Here is a 17475-nt window from a genome sequence, read left to right on the forward strand (position 1 = left end):
CTCTTGTTGATTGTAATTAAATACTAGAAATCACTGCAATGCCCATCATTAAAGTTCTGCTAAATAATATAGAACTTTCACATATACTAGACTAGAGTAAACCATACCATAAAACAGAACACTATCTTTATTAGAGAACATTATTTGTTACAAAGGAAAAAAAATTGAGGTCAGTATATACACAAAAGAGGAATAATCCTCGGGATGTATCAAGTGAAGAAACCATGGTACAGAGCCATTCTTTCATTCTGTTTGCTTTTCTTTTTGGTATACTTGTGTATAATATTTCCTTTTAAATCATGCCTCATTTCTCATATCTTTGTGCTGTACTCAAAAGTAGGGCGGCATGTTCTTCTCAGGCAGTACTGTTTAGAAATCAGCACAACACGCTCTTTTTGTATCTTTCCTCCCTTTACCACAGTGTTGCAAACACAGCGACTATTTGGTCCATAACTGGGGACAGTAGAAAGAACACCAGCTTTGGATCTGTTTAGACCTATGTCTCCTGCATAATTGAAATCTTGGGCAAGTAAGTTACTTGAATTTTTCTGAATCTGAATTTTCTCTCTTGGCATATGGCAACAAAAATATGTATATATCTATCTACTATGAGGACTAAAGGAGCTGAAGCACATAAGCACTCAGCACAATACTAGGTGCGTAAAGAGCATCATAAATGACAATTATTAATTTAATTAAATGTCTAAGGGACTTGTTTAGATTTTATAAGCTCTTCTTTTCCAATTCTCCTTGAATAAGTACACTGTAACACCCTAGTCTTCCCTGGTAAGCTATTTTTGAAAGTTAAGTAATTCTGTGTTTTCCTGATTCTTTTAAGCACTTTTTAAAGCAAAGTTACCTATTTCCCACCCACATTGTACTTTATTTTATTTTGTTATTCTAACCCTAACCACATAGTACCTTAAAGAAGAATGTTCTCTGTTGTCTTGATTTCAGAAGAGAGTTTACTTTCTTTAGATGATTTTGCATGTTTATGATTTAATGTATCTGTATACATTGTAAGTTAAATATCACATATTATTTATTATATAGAAACCTGTCTAGAAAAACGGCCACAATTTAAAATAGGTCAGTTGTGTGGACTGAAAGCCAAAACCTGGGATAATGTCCTATTAGACTTCCTTATTGATCTAAATTATATTATAGGAATATAGCCTTCTAAAGTAATTTAATTTTAAAGTAATTTTAATACAATTTTTATTTCTTCATTTTCAGCTCTTTCAGCCTGGAATGGCAGAAAAACCAATGTGCATGCCCACACAAATACCCCATGATGAAGATATAGTTGAGTATATCTTTCAAACAGAACTTTCCATTTTGTACTTTAATGAGATTGAATAAATTTGAAATATTGACTCAGTAAAATGATATAGACATAGATGATAAAGGCTCATGTTTGTTATGTTTGCACATGAATTAACTTTTATATTGGTTGGAGTTAAATACCAATAATGGTTTGAATAACCATTGCCTGTTTCTTGAGTTTACAGACCTTTTCAGTAGTGCAAAAGAGTATTCCTATTTAACACCAAAGAATAACAAATTAAAACTCCAGAACTTCCTATTAGGTGAGAAGAATAGCCTTACTTTGATGCAGGTATTTGTGGAACTTTATGTACTGATAATAAGTAACTTTTAAATGAATTATTCTAGGAAATGTTTGGGTAAATCCTTGCTTATTTCTTTGCTCAGTGGGAGATTGAACCAAGTTTCATTTTAAGATGATCTCTGTACTAGGGATAATATATAATAATTCACATAAAAATTTAACTAAAAAAGAAGAATAGTATGCCTGATGGGTGAAAACTCAGTTTTGAATTCTTTTTGAGCAGAATTTCAAATATATACATGAATATTGATCTATGTTAAATAATGTTCGTTTGTCTTTTTTAAAAATTTAAATTCAGTTAGTTAAGGTTTTTGATATAATGTTCAATGATTCATAAGTTCAGTATAACACCCAGTGCTCATCATATCATGTGTTCTCTTTAATGCCCACCACTCAGTTACCTCATCCCCCTACCCATCTCCCTTTCTGCAACCCTCAGTTTGTTTCCTGGAGTCAAGAGTATCATATGGTTTGTCTCCTTCTCTGATTTCTTCCCTTTCTCCCCACCCCCATTGTCTTAACAACTAATGGCTCTCTTCTTGGTGTTTTCTCTTCCTCTAAACATGCAGGTTTTTCTATATCCAAACTATAATATTTTTCTTTTCCTTCTCACTGGTACTCCTTTGGAGTGAATGTCTTTTTTTTTTTCTTCAAGATATTTATTTATTTATTTGACAGAGATCACAAGCAGGCAGAGAGACAGGCAGAGAGAGAGGAGGAAGCAGGACCCCGCGGAGCAGAGAGCCCAATGTGGGGCTCGATCCCAGGACTCTGGGATCATGACCTGAGCCGAAAGCAGAGGCTTTAACCCACTGAGCCACCCAGGCGCCCTGGAGTGAATGTCTTTTTTTTTAAAATTTTTTATTTTTTATAAACATATATTTTTATCCCCAGGGGTACAGGTCTGTGAATCACCAGGTTTACACACTTCACAGCACTCACCAAAGCACATACCCTCCCCAATGTCCATAATCCCACCCCCTTCTCCCAAACCCCCTCCCCCCAGCAACCCTCAGTTTGTTTTGTGAGATTAAGAGTCACTTATGGTTTGTCTCCCTCCCAATCCCATCTTGTTTCATTGATTCTTCTCCTACCCACTTAAGCCCCCATGTTGCATCACCACTTCCTCATATCAGGGAGATCATATGATAGTTGTCTTTCTCTGCTTGACTTATTTCGCTAAGCATGATATGCTCTAGTTCCATCCATGTTGTCGCAAATGGCAAGATTTCATTTCGTTTGATGGCTGCATAGTATTCCATTGTGTATATGGACCACATCTTCTTGATCCATTCATCTGTTGACGGACATCTAGGTTCTTTCCATAGTTTGGCTATTGTGGACATTGCTGCTATAAACATTCGGGTGCATGTGCCCCTTTGGATCACTACGTTTGTATCTTTAGGGTAAATACCCAATAGTGCAATTGCTGGGTCATAGGGCAGTTCTATTTTCAACATTTTGAGGAACCTCCATGCTGTTTTCCAGAGCGGCTGCACCAGCTTGCATTCCCACCAACAGTGTAGGAGGGTTCCCCTTTCTCCGCATCCTCGCCAGCATCTGTCATTTCCTGATCTTCGACAAAGCAGGAAAGAATGTCCAATGGAGTGAATGTCTTAATTTGATTTTATTTCTATATCAGTCACACTTTTAAAATCACACTTGATCCACCTTTCATCTTCACTGCTTTTTAAATCACTGTCAAAGTTTTGTTTCAGAAACTAAAGCACTGACTAATGTCCATTTCATATTTTCTTTGATCCCCCCTTTGCATTAAACCATGGTGAACACCCCTTTGTTTACATGATATTAAAATAATAAGATTTTATTTTATTTTTTTTTTTTTTAAATTAAGATTTTATTTATTTATTTGACAGAGAGAAATCACAATTAGATGGAGAGGCAGGCAGAGAGAGAGAGAGAGGGAAGCAGGCTCTCCGCTGAGCAGAGAGCCCGATGCGGGACTCGATCCCAGGACCCTGAGATCATGACCTGAGCCGAAGGCAGCGGCCTAACCCACTGAGCCACCCAGGCGCCCCTAAAATAATAAGATTTTAGAAATAGAAGGGATCTGAAAGGCCAATAGTCAAACTTAAATCTGATATATAAATGCTTGCTCTATATCTTTTAGCAAGTAATCTTGCAGGGTCTTTTTTTGAATCCTTTTACAATTGGCAACTAGTTTATTCTCTCATTTGAATAATAAAATTATCATGCTCAAATAATAAGAAAGAGAAGACACTTCTCTCATTCTAGCTTTTTTTTTTTTTTTTAACCAGCAATAACTAATCTCTGGATGACTTTCATATCAGCACACAGATCAACCTTATTCTTCTTAATAGCTATGTACTTTCTAGTACAGAGCTGTTATAAATGTACTTTTCTTCAATAACCAGTCCCCTCCAGGTAGTGATAAGGTAACTCCTGCTTTTTTTTTTTTTCTTACCCCACCTCCTCCTCTTCCTTCTTCTCCTTCTTTCTTCTTCCCAATTCCATATAATGCTGTTTTTAATATGCTTCTACATACTTTTTCATGTATATTTTTGAATACGGTGCTAGAAATTGAACTGTTGGGTTAGAAAATATATACAATGCAAAATTTGATAGTAATTATCAAATCACTCCATAAAGATATTTTGTCAGTTTGTACTACAACCATCAATACGTGAGGATGCCTAGTTTTTTTTAAAAATTTTTTGGAATTGGAATTGGAATTTTTTTTTTAGATTTTTAAAAATTTATTTATTTGACACAGAGAGAGAGAGATATCACAAGGAGGCAGAGAAGCAGGCAGAGAGAGGGGGAAGCAGGCTCACTGTCGAGCAGAGAGCCTGATGTGGGGCTTGATCCCAGGACCCTAAGATCATGACCTGAGCTGAAAGCAGAGGCTTAACCCACTGAGCCACCCAGGCAACCCTCCCATATTGGAATTTAAAGCTTGAGTAGACTCACTTAATTAAGTGTAATTAAGATGCAGTGTTATATTAGTGTAATTAAGATGCAGTGTAATTAAGATGCAGTATTATCCCTAAAGATACAAATGTAGTGATCCGAAGGGGCACCTGCACCCAAATGTTTATAGCAGCAATGTCCACAATAACCAAAGAACCTAGATGTCTATCAACAGATGAATGGATAAAGAAGAGGTCATATATATGTGTGTGTGTATGTGTGTGTGTGTATACATATGCATATACACACACAATGGAATACTATGCAGCCATTAAAAGAAAGGAAATCTTGCCATTTGCGATGAGGTGGATGGAACTAGAGGGTATCATGCTTAGCGAAATAAGTCCATCAGAGAAAGACAATTATCATATGATCTCCCTGATATAAGGAAGTTGAGAGGCAACATGGGGGGTAGGAAAGGAATAAATGAAACAAGATGGGATCAGGAGGGAGACAAACCATAAGAGACTCTTAATCTCACAAAACAAACTGAGGGTTGCCAGGGCAGGAGGTAGGGAGAGGTAGGGAGGTAGGGAGAGGGCGGTTGGGTTATGGACATTGGGGAAGGCATGCACTATGGTGAGTCCTGTGGAGTGTGTAATCCTGGCAATTCATAGACCTATACCCCGGGGGCTAATAATACATTATATGTTATTAAAAAGATTTTTTAAAAAAAGAATAAAAGATACAGTGTTATATTAGTTTCAGATAAACAATATGATTTAAAAATTCAATACATTACTCACTACTCATAATGATAAATGTACTCTTAGTCTCTTTTATCTATTTCCCTATACCCCCCCATCTTTTTTCTGAGAAACACGTTTCTTCACTGAATTTAAGAGTCTATTTTTTTGTTTGTCCTTTTCTCTTTGTGTGCTTTGTATCTTAAATTCTAAATATAAGAAAAACAATATGGTACATGTTTTTCTCTAAGTGACTTATTTCACCTAGCTTTATACCATCTAGGTCCATCCATGCTGTTGCAAATGACAACACTTCATTCTTTTTCATGGTTAAGTAATATTCTATTGCATATACATATACCACATATTTTCTCCTCCAAATTATTATTTAAATTCCAGTTAGTTAACATATAGTGTAATATTAGTCTCACATGTAGAATTTAGTGATTCAGGAATACAACACTTGGTGCTCATCAAAACAAGTGAGCTCCTTAGTCCCCATCACCTATTTACCACATCCTTCTGTCCAATTCCCTCTGGTAATAATCAGTTTCTTCTCTATAGTTAAGAGTCTGTTTTTTGGTTTTCCTCTCTTTTTACCCCCTTATGTTCATTTTTTAATTAAATTCTACTTATGGGTGAAATGTGGTATTTGTCTTTCTCTGAACTGACTTATTTCACTTAGTATAACACACTTTCCATGTCATTGCAAATTGCAAGATTTCATTCTCTTTAATGGTTGAGTAATGTTCCATTGTGTATACCACTTTTTTATCCATTCATCAGTTGGTGGACACTTGTGCTCTTTCTATTATTTGACTATTGTTGATAGCGTTGCTCTAAACACTGGGAGAGGTATAGCCCTTCAAATCAGTATTTTGGTACTCTTTGTGTAACTACCTAGCAGTGTAATTGTTGGGTCATAGGGTAGCTCTATTTTTAATTTTTTGAGAACTCCCATAAAGTTTACCAGAGTGATTTCACCAGTTTACATTCTACCAACAGTGTAAGAGGGTTTTCCTTTCTCCACACCCTCACCTTTTGTTTCCTATGTTCTTAATTTTAGCCATTCTGCTAGGTGTGAGGTGGTATCTCATTGTAGTTTTGATTTGTATTTGCCTACTGATGAGTGATGTTGAACATTTTTTCACATGCCTGTCATCTGGATGTCTTCTTCGGAAAAATTCTATTCATGTCTTCTGCCTAATTTTAACTGGATTGTTTGTATTTCTGGCATGAGTTTTTAAGTTCCTTATACATTTTGTACCCTTCATCAGCTATGTCATTTGCAATTATCTTCTCTTATTCCACATGTGGCCTTTTCATTTTGTTGATTATTTCCTTTGCTGTGCAGAAGCTTTTTATTTAGATGAAGCCCAATAGTTTATTTTTGCTTTTGTTTCTCTTGCCTCATATCTAGAAAGAAGCTGCTACCTAATGTTAAAGAGGTTACTGCCTGTGTTCTCCTCTAGGATCTTTAAAAAAAATATTTTAAATCAATATATAATCTGTTGTTTGTTTCAGGGTACAGGTCTGTGGTTCATCAGTCTTACCCAAGACACAGTGCTCAGCGCAACACATATCTTCCCCAGTGTCCATCACCCTGCAACCCCATCCCCCCATTTACTTACCCGCCAATAACCCTCAGTTTGTTTCCTAAGATTGAGAGCCTCTTAAGTTTGTCTCCTTCTCTGGTTTCACATAGTTTTATTTCTTCTCTTCCCATATGATTCTCTTGTTTCCTAAATTATGCACATTAGTGATATCATATGATAATTGTCTTTCTCTGATTGACTTATTTTACTTGGCATAATAATCTGCAAAGGAGACATCCAAGTGGCCAACAGACACATGAAAGAGTGCTCAACATCATTTGTCATCAGGGAAATACAAATCAAAACCACAATGAGATACACCTTATACTTGTCAGAATAGCTGAAATTAACAAGTCAGGAAATGACAGGTGTTGGCGAGGGTGCAGAGAAAGGGGAACCCTCCTACGTCATTGGGAATGTAAGCTGGTGTAGTCACTCTGGAAAAGAGTATGGAGTTTCCTCAAAAAGTTTAAAATAGAGCTACCCTATGACCCAGCAATTGCACTACTGGGTATTTTCCCTAAAGATACAAATGTAGTGATCCGAAGGGAAACATGCACCCGAATGTTTATAGCAGCAATGTCCACAATAGCCAAACTATGGAAAGAGCCCAGATGTGTCCATTGACAGATGAATGAAGATGTGTTATATATATGTATATATATATATATAAAATACTATATATAATATATAGTGTGTGTGTGTGTGTGTATATATATATACACACACACATATGTGTATATATATATATATGTATCGGACTATTAGCCATCAAAAAATGGAAATGTTGCCATTTGCAATGACATGTTCTATAGTTTTCTGACTACGAATCCTTTGCCTCTTTGGTTAGATTTTTTAAAAAAGATTTTATTTATTTGACAGACACAGATCACAAGTAGGCAGAGAGGCAGGCAGAGAGAGAGCTGCTCCCTGCTGAGCAGAGAGCCTAATGAGGGGCTTGATCCCAGGACTCTAGGGTCATGACCTGAGCTGAAGGTAGAGGCTTTAACCCACTGAGCCACCTAGTTTTATTCCTAGGTATCTTAGTGTTTTTGTTGCAATTATAAATTGTATCAACTCCTTAATTTCTCTTTTTTCTGTCTGATTGTTGGTGTATAGAAATGCATTCTGTGCATTGATTTTATATCCTGTCACATTCCTGAACTCCTGTATGAGTTCTAGTAATTTTGGGGTGGAGTCCTTTGGGTTTTCCACATAAAGTATCATGTCATCTGCAAAGAGTAAGAGTTTGACTTCTAAGCTACTATTTCTTTAAATAAAATTTCTGCCCCTTTTCCTCTCTTTTCTTCTTCTGGGACTCCTGTAATATGCATGTTACTAGATTTGATGGAGTTACTGAATTCCATAAGTCTATTCTTGTGTTATACTTTCTCTATGCTGTTCAGCTTCTTTAATTTCTGTTACTTTGTCTTTTCTGTCACTAATTCATTCCTCTGCTTCTTCCAGCCTGCTGTTCATTGCATCAGTCCTGTTTCCAATCTCATTTACTCCACTCTCCATTTCTGACTGATTCTTTTAAAACTCTTTTCTCTCTGCAGTAAGGGTCTCACTGATCTCTTCTATTCCTTTTTTTTTTTTTTAAGCCCAGAGAGTATTCTTGTGATTGTTGCTTTAAATTCTCCATCACACATGTTACTTATATCTGCTTTGCTTCAATCTCTTGTTGTAACCTTATCTTGTTCTTCATTTTGGATTAATTCCTCTATTTGGCATTTTGTTTAAGTCTTTGTCTTCTTTTTTGTGTTAGAAAGCCCCATTATTTTTCTTGTTCCTGATACTCTCAGGACCCCTGTATGGATTTATGAGGCAGAGGTCATATAGTGTCCAGGGTCTGATGCTTCAATGAGTGTTTCTGATCTGTGCTGCATGCACTCACTGTTGCTCTATTTTTCATACCAGTGGTCTGCAGAGGCTATTCTTGCCTGCATTGGTCAGGGCACAGTCTCTGGACAGAATGATTTTAACTAGTTGTGCTCTGGTCTGCTTGGTAAATGAGACCTGATACTATTTCCACTACAACTGAAGCCCTACACAACTCTCTGGTCAGGAGACATGGTGTGGGCAGGGATTTGTGCTGGTCTTTTGGAAGTGGGGCCTGTCACACTGTGCTTGAGGAAGGCTTGATTGAGAAGGGTAGTCCACCAGAGTTCAAGGGATGGGGCTTTGTGTAAGAAAGTTAGGCAGCCAGTGTTGGCACTGTGCTGTTTCCAGCAACTCTGTGTTTATGCTGTGGGCAGATGAGGGAAAAGTCGCCAGAGAGCTCTTTTTTCCCCAGAGATATATTTGTGAACAATGCTTCTTTGGTGTGTGCCTGGAGAAGAGGGAATAATCTCCCCCCATGTGCCCCAGGCAGTCATCAGTGCCCTGTTTCCATGGGATCTGCCCCTGGGTTGTTTGCCTGCCTTCTTTCCAGGAGCAGCACCATGCCCTTGGAGGTCTATCCCAGACAAGGCAGCTTACCTTTAAAACTGCAGGCTTTAAGCCCTGCTGGTTGTAAGAAATCATGAAACTCAGTCCTTCTAGTTTTCCAAGCCCATATCTTTTGCAAAACTTTCTCCTTGTGTGTGCTCCTGTGTGCTCCCCTCTCTCAGCATTCTCTGCAACTTTGGCTCTAATCATATTCCAGCTCCCATTATCTTTTTTCTCCCCTTTATCACTTCTCCACACTTTCTATCTTCTTTGATGAGGCCTCTTTTCTCCCTTTAGTGTGGAGTTGTTCTGTCATTGTTCATGATTTCTGGGGGTATTTAGAATGATTTTTATAGTTATCTATTTGTGTTGGTGAGACAAGATGAGCCTAGGGTCTTCCTACTTTACCACCATCTTCTTCTTCCTCCTCCAGATTTACTATTTTGTAAGTTGAAAGCAAAATTTATGTGTCTGGACAAAGACTTATTTGCTTATGAATTTACTTCATTTGAATGTTGTCTAAGTTATGATAACCAAATGATAATTCTAATTTCCTTAACATATTAAAATTATATTTTCAAATGATATTACTAATTCTAATTAAAATATTTTATTTTTATTTTTTAAGCCCAAAGGAGATACTGTCCGTTGTTTAACAATGCTTGGTCATTTTGGTTTTGAATGTTTGCCTCATCAGTTGGTGAATCGATCTATCCAACAAGGATTCTCTTTTAATATTCTCTGTGTGGGTAAGTGTCTGACTCTTCATCTGAATTATTAATTAGTTTTCTTTAATGCTCATTTCAACTTATCTTAAGTAGTATAACACTGGTGCTGTTAATTCAAGACCATGTCTGTTGATCTGTGTTTGTTTTCATCATGTTAGTCATACTACCTTGACTTTTTTTCTTTAAATGTTTCATTGCTCTTCAAAATTGGATTATCTTTGTGTATATATGTTCTATATTATATTAATGACTGAGAGGGTTAAGAGAAGCAAGTATACTTTAAAAGAAATTATAGTCATTGAAATATTTGAGACCCTTTAAACCACTTTAGGGGTTAAGAGTGCTATTTCCTCTCAGCCATCTTTTGTCCCTAGATAATGCATCTATGTTTGTTACAGGGGAAACTGGGATTGGAAAATCAACACTCATTGACACATTATTCAATACTAATTTGAAAGACAAAAAATCCTCACATTTTTACTCAAATGTTGGACTTAAAATTCAGACATATGAACTTCAAGAAAGTAATGTTCAATTGAAATTAACTGTTGTGAAGACAGTGGGATATGGTGATCAAATAAACAAAGAAGCCAGGTTAGTGTTTTCTTATTTTAATTATAAAAGATTTTCTTATTTCAAGAAATTTAGTTTCTTTGTTAATACTTCCTCTGGCTATCTCTCTCCCATCTGCCTCTATCTTCACAGAGCCCTCTTTGTTCCTCTTGCATCTCTTAAGGGCATTTGTTATTTGATATAAGATGTCTCTAGGTTATCCAGGATGATTGTATTTGTACAAACACTCTTTATTTTCAATAAAATTAAATTTACTGGTTTTATGGAATAGAACTCAGACACATCTTTTTGGGTCTCACCATTGAATCCACTGTTCGTAATTTATAAGATAAGATTGATTCTTAAATAATTTCTAAAATGGATCTTTATCATTTATTTACTTGTCTTTGGGATGTCTGGGTAGCTCAGTCAGGTAAGCATCTGTCTTCAGCTCAAATCATGATCCCTGGGATCAAGCCCCATATTGGGCTCCCTGCTCAGTGGAGAGCCTGCTTTTCCCTCTCCCTTTGCCCCTCCATCCCGGCTTGTGCTCTCACCTTCTCTCTCTCTCATAAATAAATAAATAAATAAATAAATAAAGTGAGTTAATAAAATCTTTAAATTTACTTGCTGGATTACTTATTTTCTATCACTTATCCAACTTATAAATAAATTTATTTCGGTAAAAATTGAAATGCACCAGATGAAATGAAAACCCACTTAGCCAAACATAGGTACTTTGGGCCTTTTCTTTTTCCAACAACAGACACTTCTGTAGGTTTAGTAAGTGTCCTCTCAGACCTTTTGTTGTCATACAACTACTGAATTTTTGTAATAATTAAGATATGTTTGAAATAATACAGAACAAACTTATTTAAACTATATTATGTGTAATTAAAAATGCATACACCTTTATGAACAGGTTAGTAGATAATTCTGAAACATACTAAACAAAAACAAGAACAAAACCCCCCAAACATCCTATGTAAACACCTTTCTATGCAAATTATGACCTCAGGCATTTTTCTTGATCACAAACTCTCATCAAACTACTAGAAGAATATAAAATGTTTTCCAGTGTCTGAGAAGGAGGAATTAAGAGTTACTGTTCAATGGATATAACATTTTAATTATGCAAGATGAACAAGTTCTTGAGATCTGTTGGACAATAGAAGATTTAACAGTCTTTGTTATGCAACTAGACCTCCTGTTAATTGTTCTTACCACAATTAAAAAAAAAAAAAACCTACAGGATGCTGCAAAAGTATTGCTTAGAGGGCAATTTATAGCATAAAATACTTATATTAGGAAAAAAAAACCAATCCCAAGTATTGTAATTTCCATGTTAATGATGAGGGAGCATGAGGCTGGCTGAAGACAAAGCAAAAGCTGGTGCCTTGCACCCCCTCTCCATCCACTCCCCCTCAGTCATATGTGTAGCATCCCTCAGGCAGCCCTGACTGCCATGAACAATAAGCAAATAGTTAACTAGCAGAGCTCACAGTCCTGCTAGACAGGAGTCTCCCTTGGCTTACAACTGTCCTAAATCTCACTAACAAAGATGATTGATAGCAGGATTGTGACATCCCACCAGAAAGTCTCCCAACTATCTTAATGTTAATGGCTGGTCTAAAGACAACATTGATCCAGCCACCAGGGCAAGGCCTCGGGTAGGCCTGGGACATCCTGGCACCTTGGAGGCCCTCTTTAGCATGTGAAAACTCCATTGAAACTTCCCTTCCCCTCACCTTCCCCCAACCACAGGGTACATAACCTGCCATCCCTCACAACCCAGGGCAGCAGCTCTTCCTGCCCATGGGTCCTGTCCCCGTGCTTTAACAAACCACCATTTTGCACCAAAGATGTCTCAAGAATTCTTTCTTGGTCATCGGCTCTGGACCTCAGCCCACCGAACCTCACCTAGGTTCTAGAACTTCATCTTTAAGAAACTAGACAAATAAAAACAAATTTACCCTAAAGCAAGAAAAAGAAAGGAAAAATTATACTACAGCAGAAATTGATGAAAAGAGGAAAAAAGGTCAGAAAATCATTTAAATCAGCAAATTAACTTTGCTGGTTATTTACAAAGATTGATAAGAGTGAAAAACTTTAACCAGACTGAGCAAGCAAAAGAAATGAGGAGTCAAATATCACTAATCTCAGGAATGAAAAAGCATACATTATTACTGGTTTTATAAAAATTAAAAAGATAAGAACACAACAAATAATTCAATGCCTATAAAGTCAGCAGTTTACTTTTTATCTTTTTTTTAATTTTTAGGGTGCAAGCTGCTTGGATTTGAATTTAACTTTTTTATTATGTTCACTTAACCAGTGTATAATAAAGTCAACAATTTAGATGCTTTTCATAAAAGGCCTTTATTGTGTTGAGATAAATTATTTCTATACCTAGTTTCATGAGTTTTTTTTTTTTTTAATTCATGAAAGGGTGTTGAATTTTATCAAATACTTTTCTGCAACTATTGGTTATTTGATTTTTATTTTGCAACGTGGCATTTATAAATCAATTTGCTTATGTTGAATGATCCTTGCATTCTGAAGATAAATCTCTTTTTGTCTTCATGTATGATGCTTTTAATTTGATGCTGATTCATTTGCAAAGTATTTCATTGAAGACTTTGCATCTGTGTTCAATAGGGATATGGCATGTCATTTCTTCTCATTAGTATTAGTATTAGTATCAGGATAATTCTGACCATTCAAATGAGTTTAAAATTATCCCTTTAAATTTGTGGAAGAGTTTAAGTATTGGTGTTAATTCTTCCTTAAGTGTTTATTAGAATTCAATATTGAAGCAATATCGTCCTGAGTTTCTCTATGTTGGTAGATTAAAAAAAAAAAGATTTTTTTTATTTATTTGGCAGAGATCACAAGTAGGCAGAGAGGCAGGCAGAGAGAAGAGAGAGAGAGGAGGAAGGAGGCTCCCCACCAAGCAGATTGTCTGATGCAGGGCTTGATCCCAGGACCTTGAGATCATGACCTGAGCCAAAGGCAGAGGCTTAACCCACTGAGGCACTATGTTGGTAGATTTTTGATTACGTATTTAACCTCATTATTTGTACAAGAATACCTCATTTTACTACTCTTCACTTAATTGTTCTTATCAAATATGTTTTTTTATGTTTCTTTTTAAAAATTTTCTTTTCAGTGTTCCAGAATTTATTATTTATGCACTACACCCAGTGCTCCATGCAATACATGCCCTCCATAATACGCACCACCAGGCTCACCCAACCCCTCACCCCCCTCCGCTCCAAAATCCTCAGTTTGTTTCTGAGTCCACAGTATCTCATGGTTTGCCTCCCCCTCCTATTCCCCCCAACTCACTTCTCTCCATCTCCCCATGTCCTCCATGTTATTCCTTATGCTCCACAAACAAGCAAAACCATATGATAATTGACTCTCTCTGCTTGACTTTTCACTCATTATAAATCTCCTCAAGTCCCATCCATGCTGATACAAAAGTTGAGTATTCATCCTTTCTGATGGAGGCATAATACTCCATAGAATATAAGGACCATATCTTCTTTACCCATTTGTCTGTTGAAGGGTATCTTGGTTCTTTCCACAGTTTGGCAACTGTGGCCCTGCTGCTATGAACACTGGGGTACAGATGGCCCTTCTTTTCACTCCATCTGTATCTTTGGGGTAAATACCCAATAGTGCAATTACAGGGTCATAGGGAATCTCTATTTTTAATTTCTTAGGAAATCTCACACTGTTTTCCAAAGTGGCTGCACCAACTTGCATTCCCACCAATAGTGTAAGAGGATTCCCCTTTCTCCATATCCTCTCAAACACTTGTTTACTGCCTTGTTAATTTTGGCCATTCTCACTGGTGTAACAGTGGTTTTGATTTGAATGTAGTTTTGATTTGAATCTCCCTGATGGCTAGTGATGATGAACATTTTTTCATGTGTTTGTTAGCCATTCATATGTCTTCTTTGGAGAAGTGTCTGTTCATGCCTTCTGCCCATTTTTTTGACATGATTACCTGTTTTTATGGGTGTTGCATTTGAGGAATTCTTTACAGATCTTGGATATCAGCCCTTTGTCTGTAGTGTCATTTGCGAATATCTCCTATCTTCTCCCATTCCGTGGGTTGCCTCTTTCTTTTGTGTACTGTTTCCTCTGCTGTGCAGAAGCTTTTAATCTTTTTTTTTTTAGTATATATAATTATTTTTATTTAGAAAAAATTTTACAGTTACAGAAAAGTCGCAAAGATAGTTCAGAAAGGTCTTCTATGCGTCTCACCTAGTTTCATTTACTACCATATCTTTTTTAAAATATATATATGTATGTTTTAAAATTATTTATTTATTTATTTATTTAATTTTTTATAGACATATAATATATTTTTATCCTCAGGGGTACAGGTCTGTGAATCACCAGGTTTACACACTTCATAGCACTCACCATTGCACATACCCTCCCCAGTGTCCATAACCCCACCCCATTCTCCCAACCCCCCTCCCCCCAGCAACCCTCAGTTTGTTTTGTGAGATTAAGAGTCACTTATGGTTTGTCTCCCTCCCAATCCCATCTTGTTTCATTTATTCTTCTCCTACCCCCTTAATCCCCCATATTCCATCTCCGCTTCCTCATATCAGGGAGATCATAGGATAGTTGTCTTTCTCCGACTGACTTAGTTCGCTAAGCATGATACCCTCTAGTTCCATCCACGTCATCGCAAATGGCAAGATTTCGTTTATTTTGATGGCTGCATGGTATTCCATTGTGTATATATACTACATCTTCTTGATCCATTCATCTGTTGATGGACATCTAGGTTCTTTCCATAGTTTGGCTATTGTAGACATTGCTGCTGTAAACATTCAGGTGCATGTGCCCCTTCGGATCACTACCTTTGTATCTTTAGCGTAAATACCCAGTAGTGCAATTGCTGGGTCATACGGTAGTTCTATTTTCAACATTTTGAGGAACCTCCATGCTGTTTTCCAGAGTGGTTGCACCAGCTTGCATTCCCACCAACAGTGTAGGAGGGTTCCACTTTCTCCGCATCCTCGCCAGCATCTGTCATTTCCTGACTTGTTAATTTTGGCCATTCTGACTGGTGTGAGGTGATATCTCATTGTAGTTTTGATTTGTATTTCCCTGATGTCAAGTGATATGAAGCACTTTTTCATGTGTCTGTTGGCCATCTGGATGTCTTCTTTGCAGAAATGTCTGTTCATGTCTTCTGCCCATTTCTTGATTGGATTATTTGTTCTTTGAGTGTTGAGTTTGCTAAGTTCTTTATAGATTTTGGACACTAGCCCTTTATCTGATATGTCGTTTGAAAATACCTTCTCCCATTCTGTCAGTTGTCTTTTGATTTTGTGAACTGCTTCCTTTGCTGTGCAAAAGCTTTTGATCTTGATGAAATCCCAATAGTTCATTTTTGCCCTTGCTTCCCTTGCCTTTGGCGATGTTCCTAGGAAGATGTTGCTGTGGCTGAGGTTGAAGAGGTTTCTGCCTGTGTTCTCCTCAAGGATTTTGATGTATTTCTTTCTCACATTGAGGTCCTTCATCCATTTTGAGTGTATTTTTGTGTGTGGTGTAAGGAAATGGTCCAATTTCATTTTTCTGCATGTGACTGTCCAATTTTCCCAGCACCATTTATTGAAGAGGCTGTCTTTTTTCCATTGGACATTCTTTCCTGCTTTGTCAAAGATTAGTTGACCATAGAGTTGAGGGTCTATTTCTGGGCCCTCTATTCTGTTCTATTGATCTATGTGTCTGTTTTTGTACCAGTACCATACTGTCTTGATGATGAAAGCTTTGTAATAGAGCTTGAAGTCTGGAATTGTGATGCCACCAACTTTGATTTTCTTTTTCAATATTCCTTTGGCTATTCGAGGTCTTTCCTGGTTCGATATAAATTTTAAGATTATTTGTTCCATTTCTTTGAAAAAAAAAAAGGATGGTAGTTTGATAGGAATTGCATTAAATGTATAGATTGCTTTAGGTAGTATAGACATTTTCACAATACTTATTCTTCCAATCCAGGAGCATCGAACATTTTTCCATTTCTTTGTGTCTTCCTCAATTTCTTTCATGAGTACTTTATTGTTTTCTGAGTAGATTCTTTGCCTCTTTGGTTAGGTTTATTCCTAGGTATCTTATGGTTTTGGGTGCAATTATAAATGGAATTGACTCTCTAATTTCTCATTCTTCTGTCTTGTTGGTGTATAGAAATGCAACAGATTTCTGTGCATTGATTTTATATCCTGACACTTTACTGAATTCCTGTACCAGTTCTAGCAGATTTGGAGTGGAGTCTTTTGGGTTTTCCACATGAAGTATCATATCATCTGCAAACAGTGATAGTTTGACTTCTTCTTTGCTGATTCAGGTGCTTTTAATTTCTTTTTGTTGTCGGATGACTGAGGCTAGGTCTTTTAGTAATGTGTTGAAACGCAGTGATGATAATGGACATCCCTGCCTTGTTCCTGATCTTAGCGGCAAAGCTCTCAGTTTTTCTCCATTGAGAATGATATTCGAGGTGGGTTTTTCATAGATGGCTTTAATGATATTTAGGTATGTGCCCTCTGTCAGTACACTTTGAAGAGTTTTGATCAAGAAAGGATGTTGTACTTTATCAAATGCTTTTTTCAGCTTCTGTTGAGAGTATCATATGGTTCTTGTTTTTTCTTTTATTCATATATTGTTTCATATTGACTGATTTGCAGATATTGAACCAACCTTGCAGCCCAGCAATAAATCCCACTTCTTCGTGGTGAATAATCCTTTTAATGTACTATTGGATCCTGTTGGCTAGTATTTTGTGAGAACTTTCTCATCTCTGTTCATCAAGAATATTGGTCTATAATTCTCTTTCTTGATGGGGTCTTTGTCTGGTTTTGGGATCAAGGTGATGC

The 17475-nt window shown here is 36.8% G+C and overlaps 1 protein-coding gene across 1 annotated transcript in view; it reads left to right on the forward strand.

Annotated features, from left to right (window-relative positions):
• Nucleotides 1-429: 429 nt before the first annotated feature.
• Nucleotides 430-17475, forward strand: part of SEPTIN14 (septin 14) — an 83833-nt gene continuing 66787 nt past the window's right edge. Inside the window, exons 1-4 of the mRNA XM_059415938.1 lie at nucleotides 430-529; nucleotides 1237-1305; nucleotides 9922-10042; nucleotides 10420-10615. Coding sequence (XP_059271921.1) covers nucleotides 1252-1305; nucleotides 9922-10042; nucleotides 10420-10615 — 371 coding nt within the window. The 5' untranslated portion in view covers nucleotides 430-529; nucleotides 1237-1251. The remainder of the gene's footprint in view (nucleotides 530-1236; nucleotides 1306-9921; nucleotides 10043-10419; nucleotides 10616-17475) is intronic.

This window comes from Mustela nigripes, chromosome 11, assembly GCF_022355385.1.
Source record: "Mustela nigripes isolate SB6536 chromosome 11, MUSNIG.SB6536, whole genome shotgun sequence".
Classification (NCBI taxonomy): Eukaryota; Metazoa; Chordata; class Mammalia; order Carnivora; family Mustelidae; genus Mustela; species Mustela nigripes.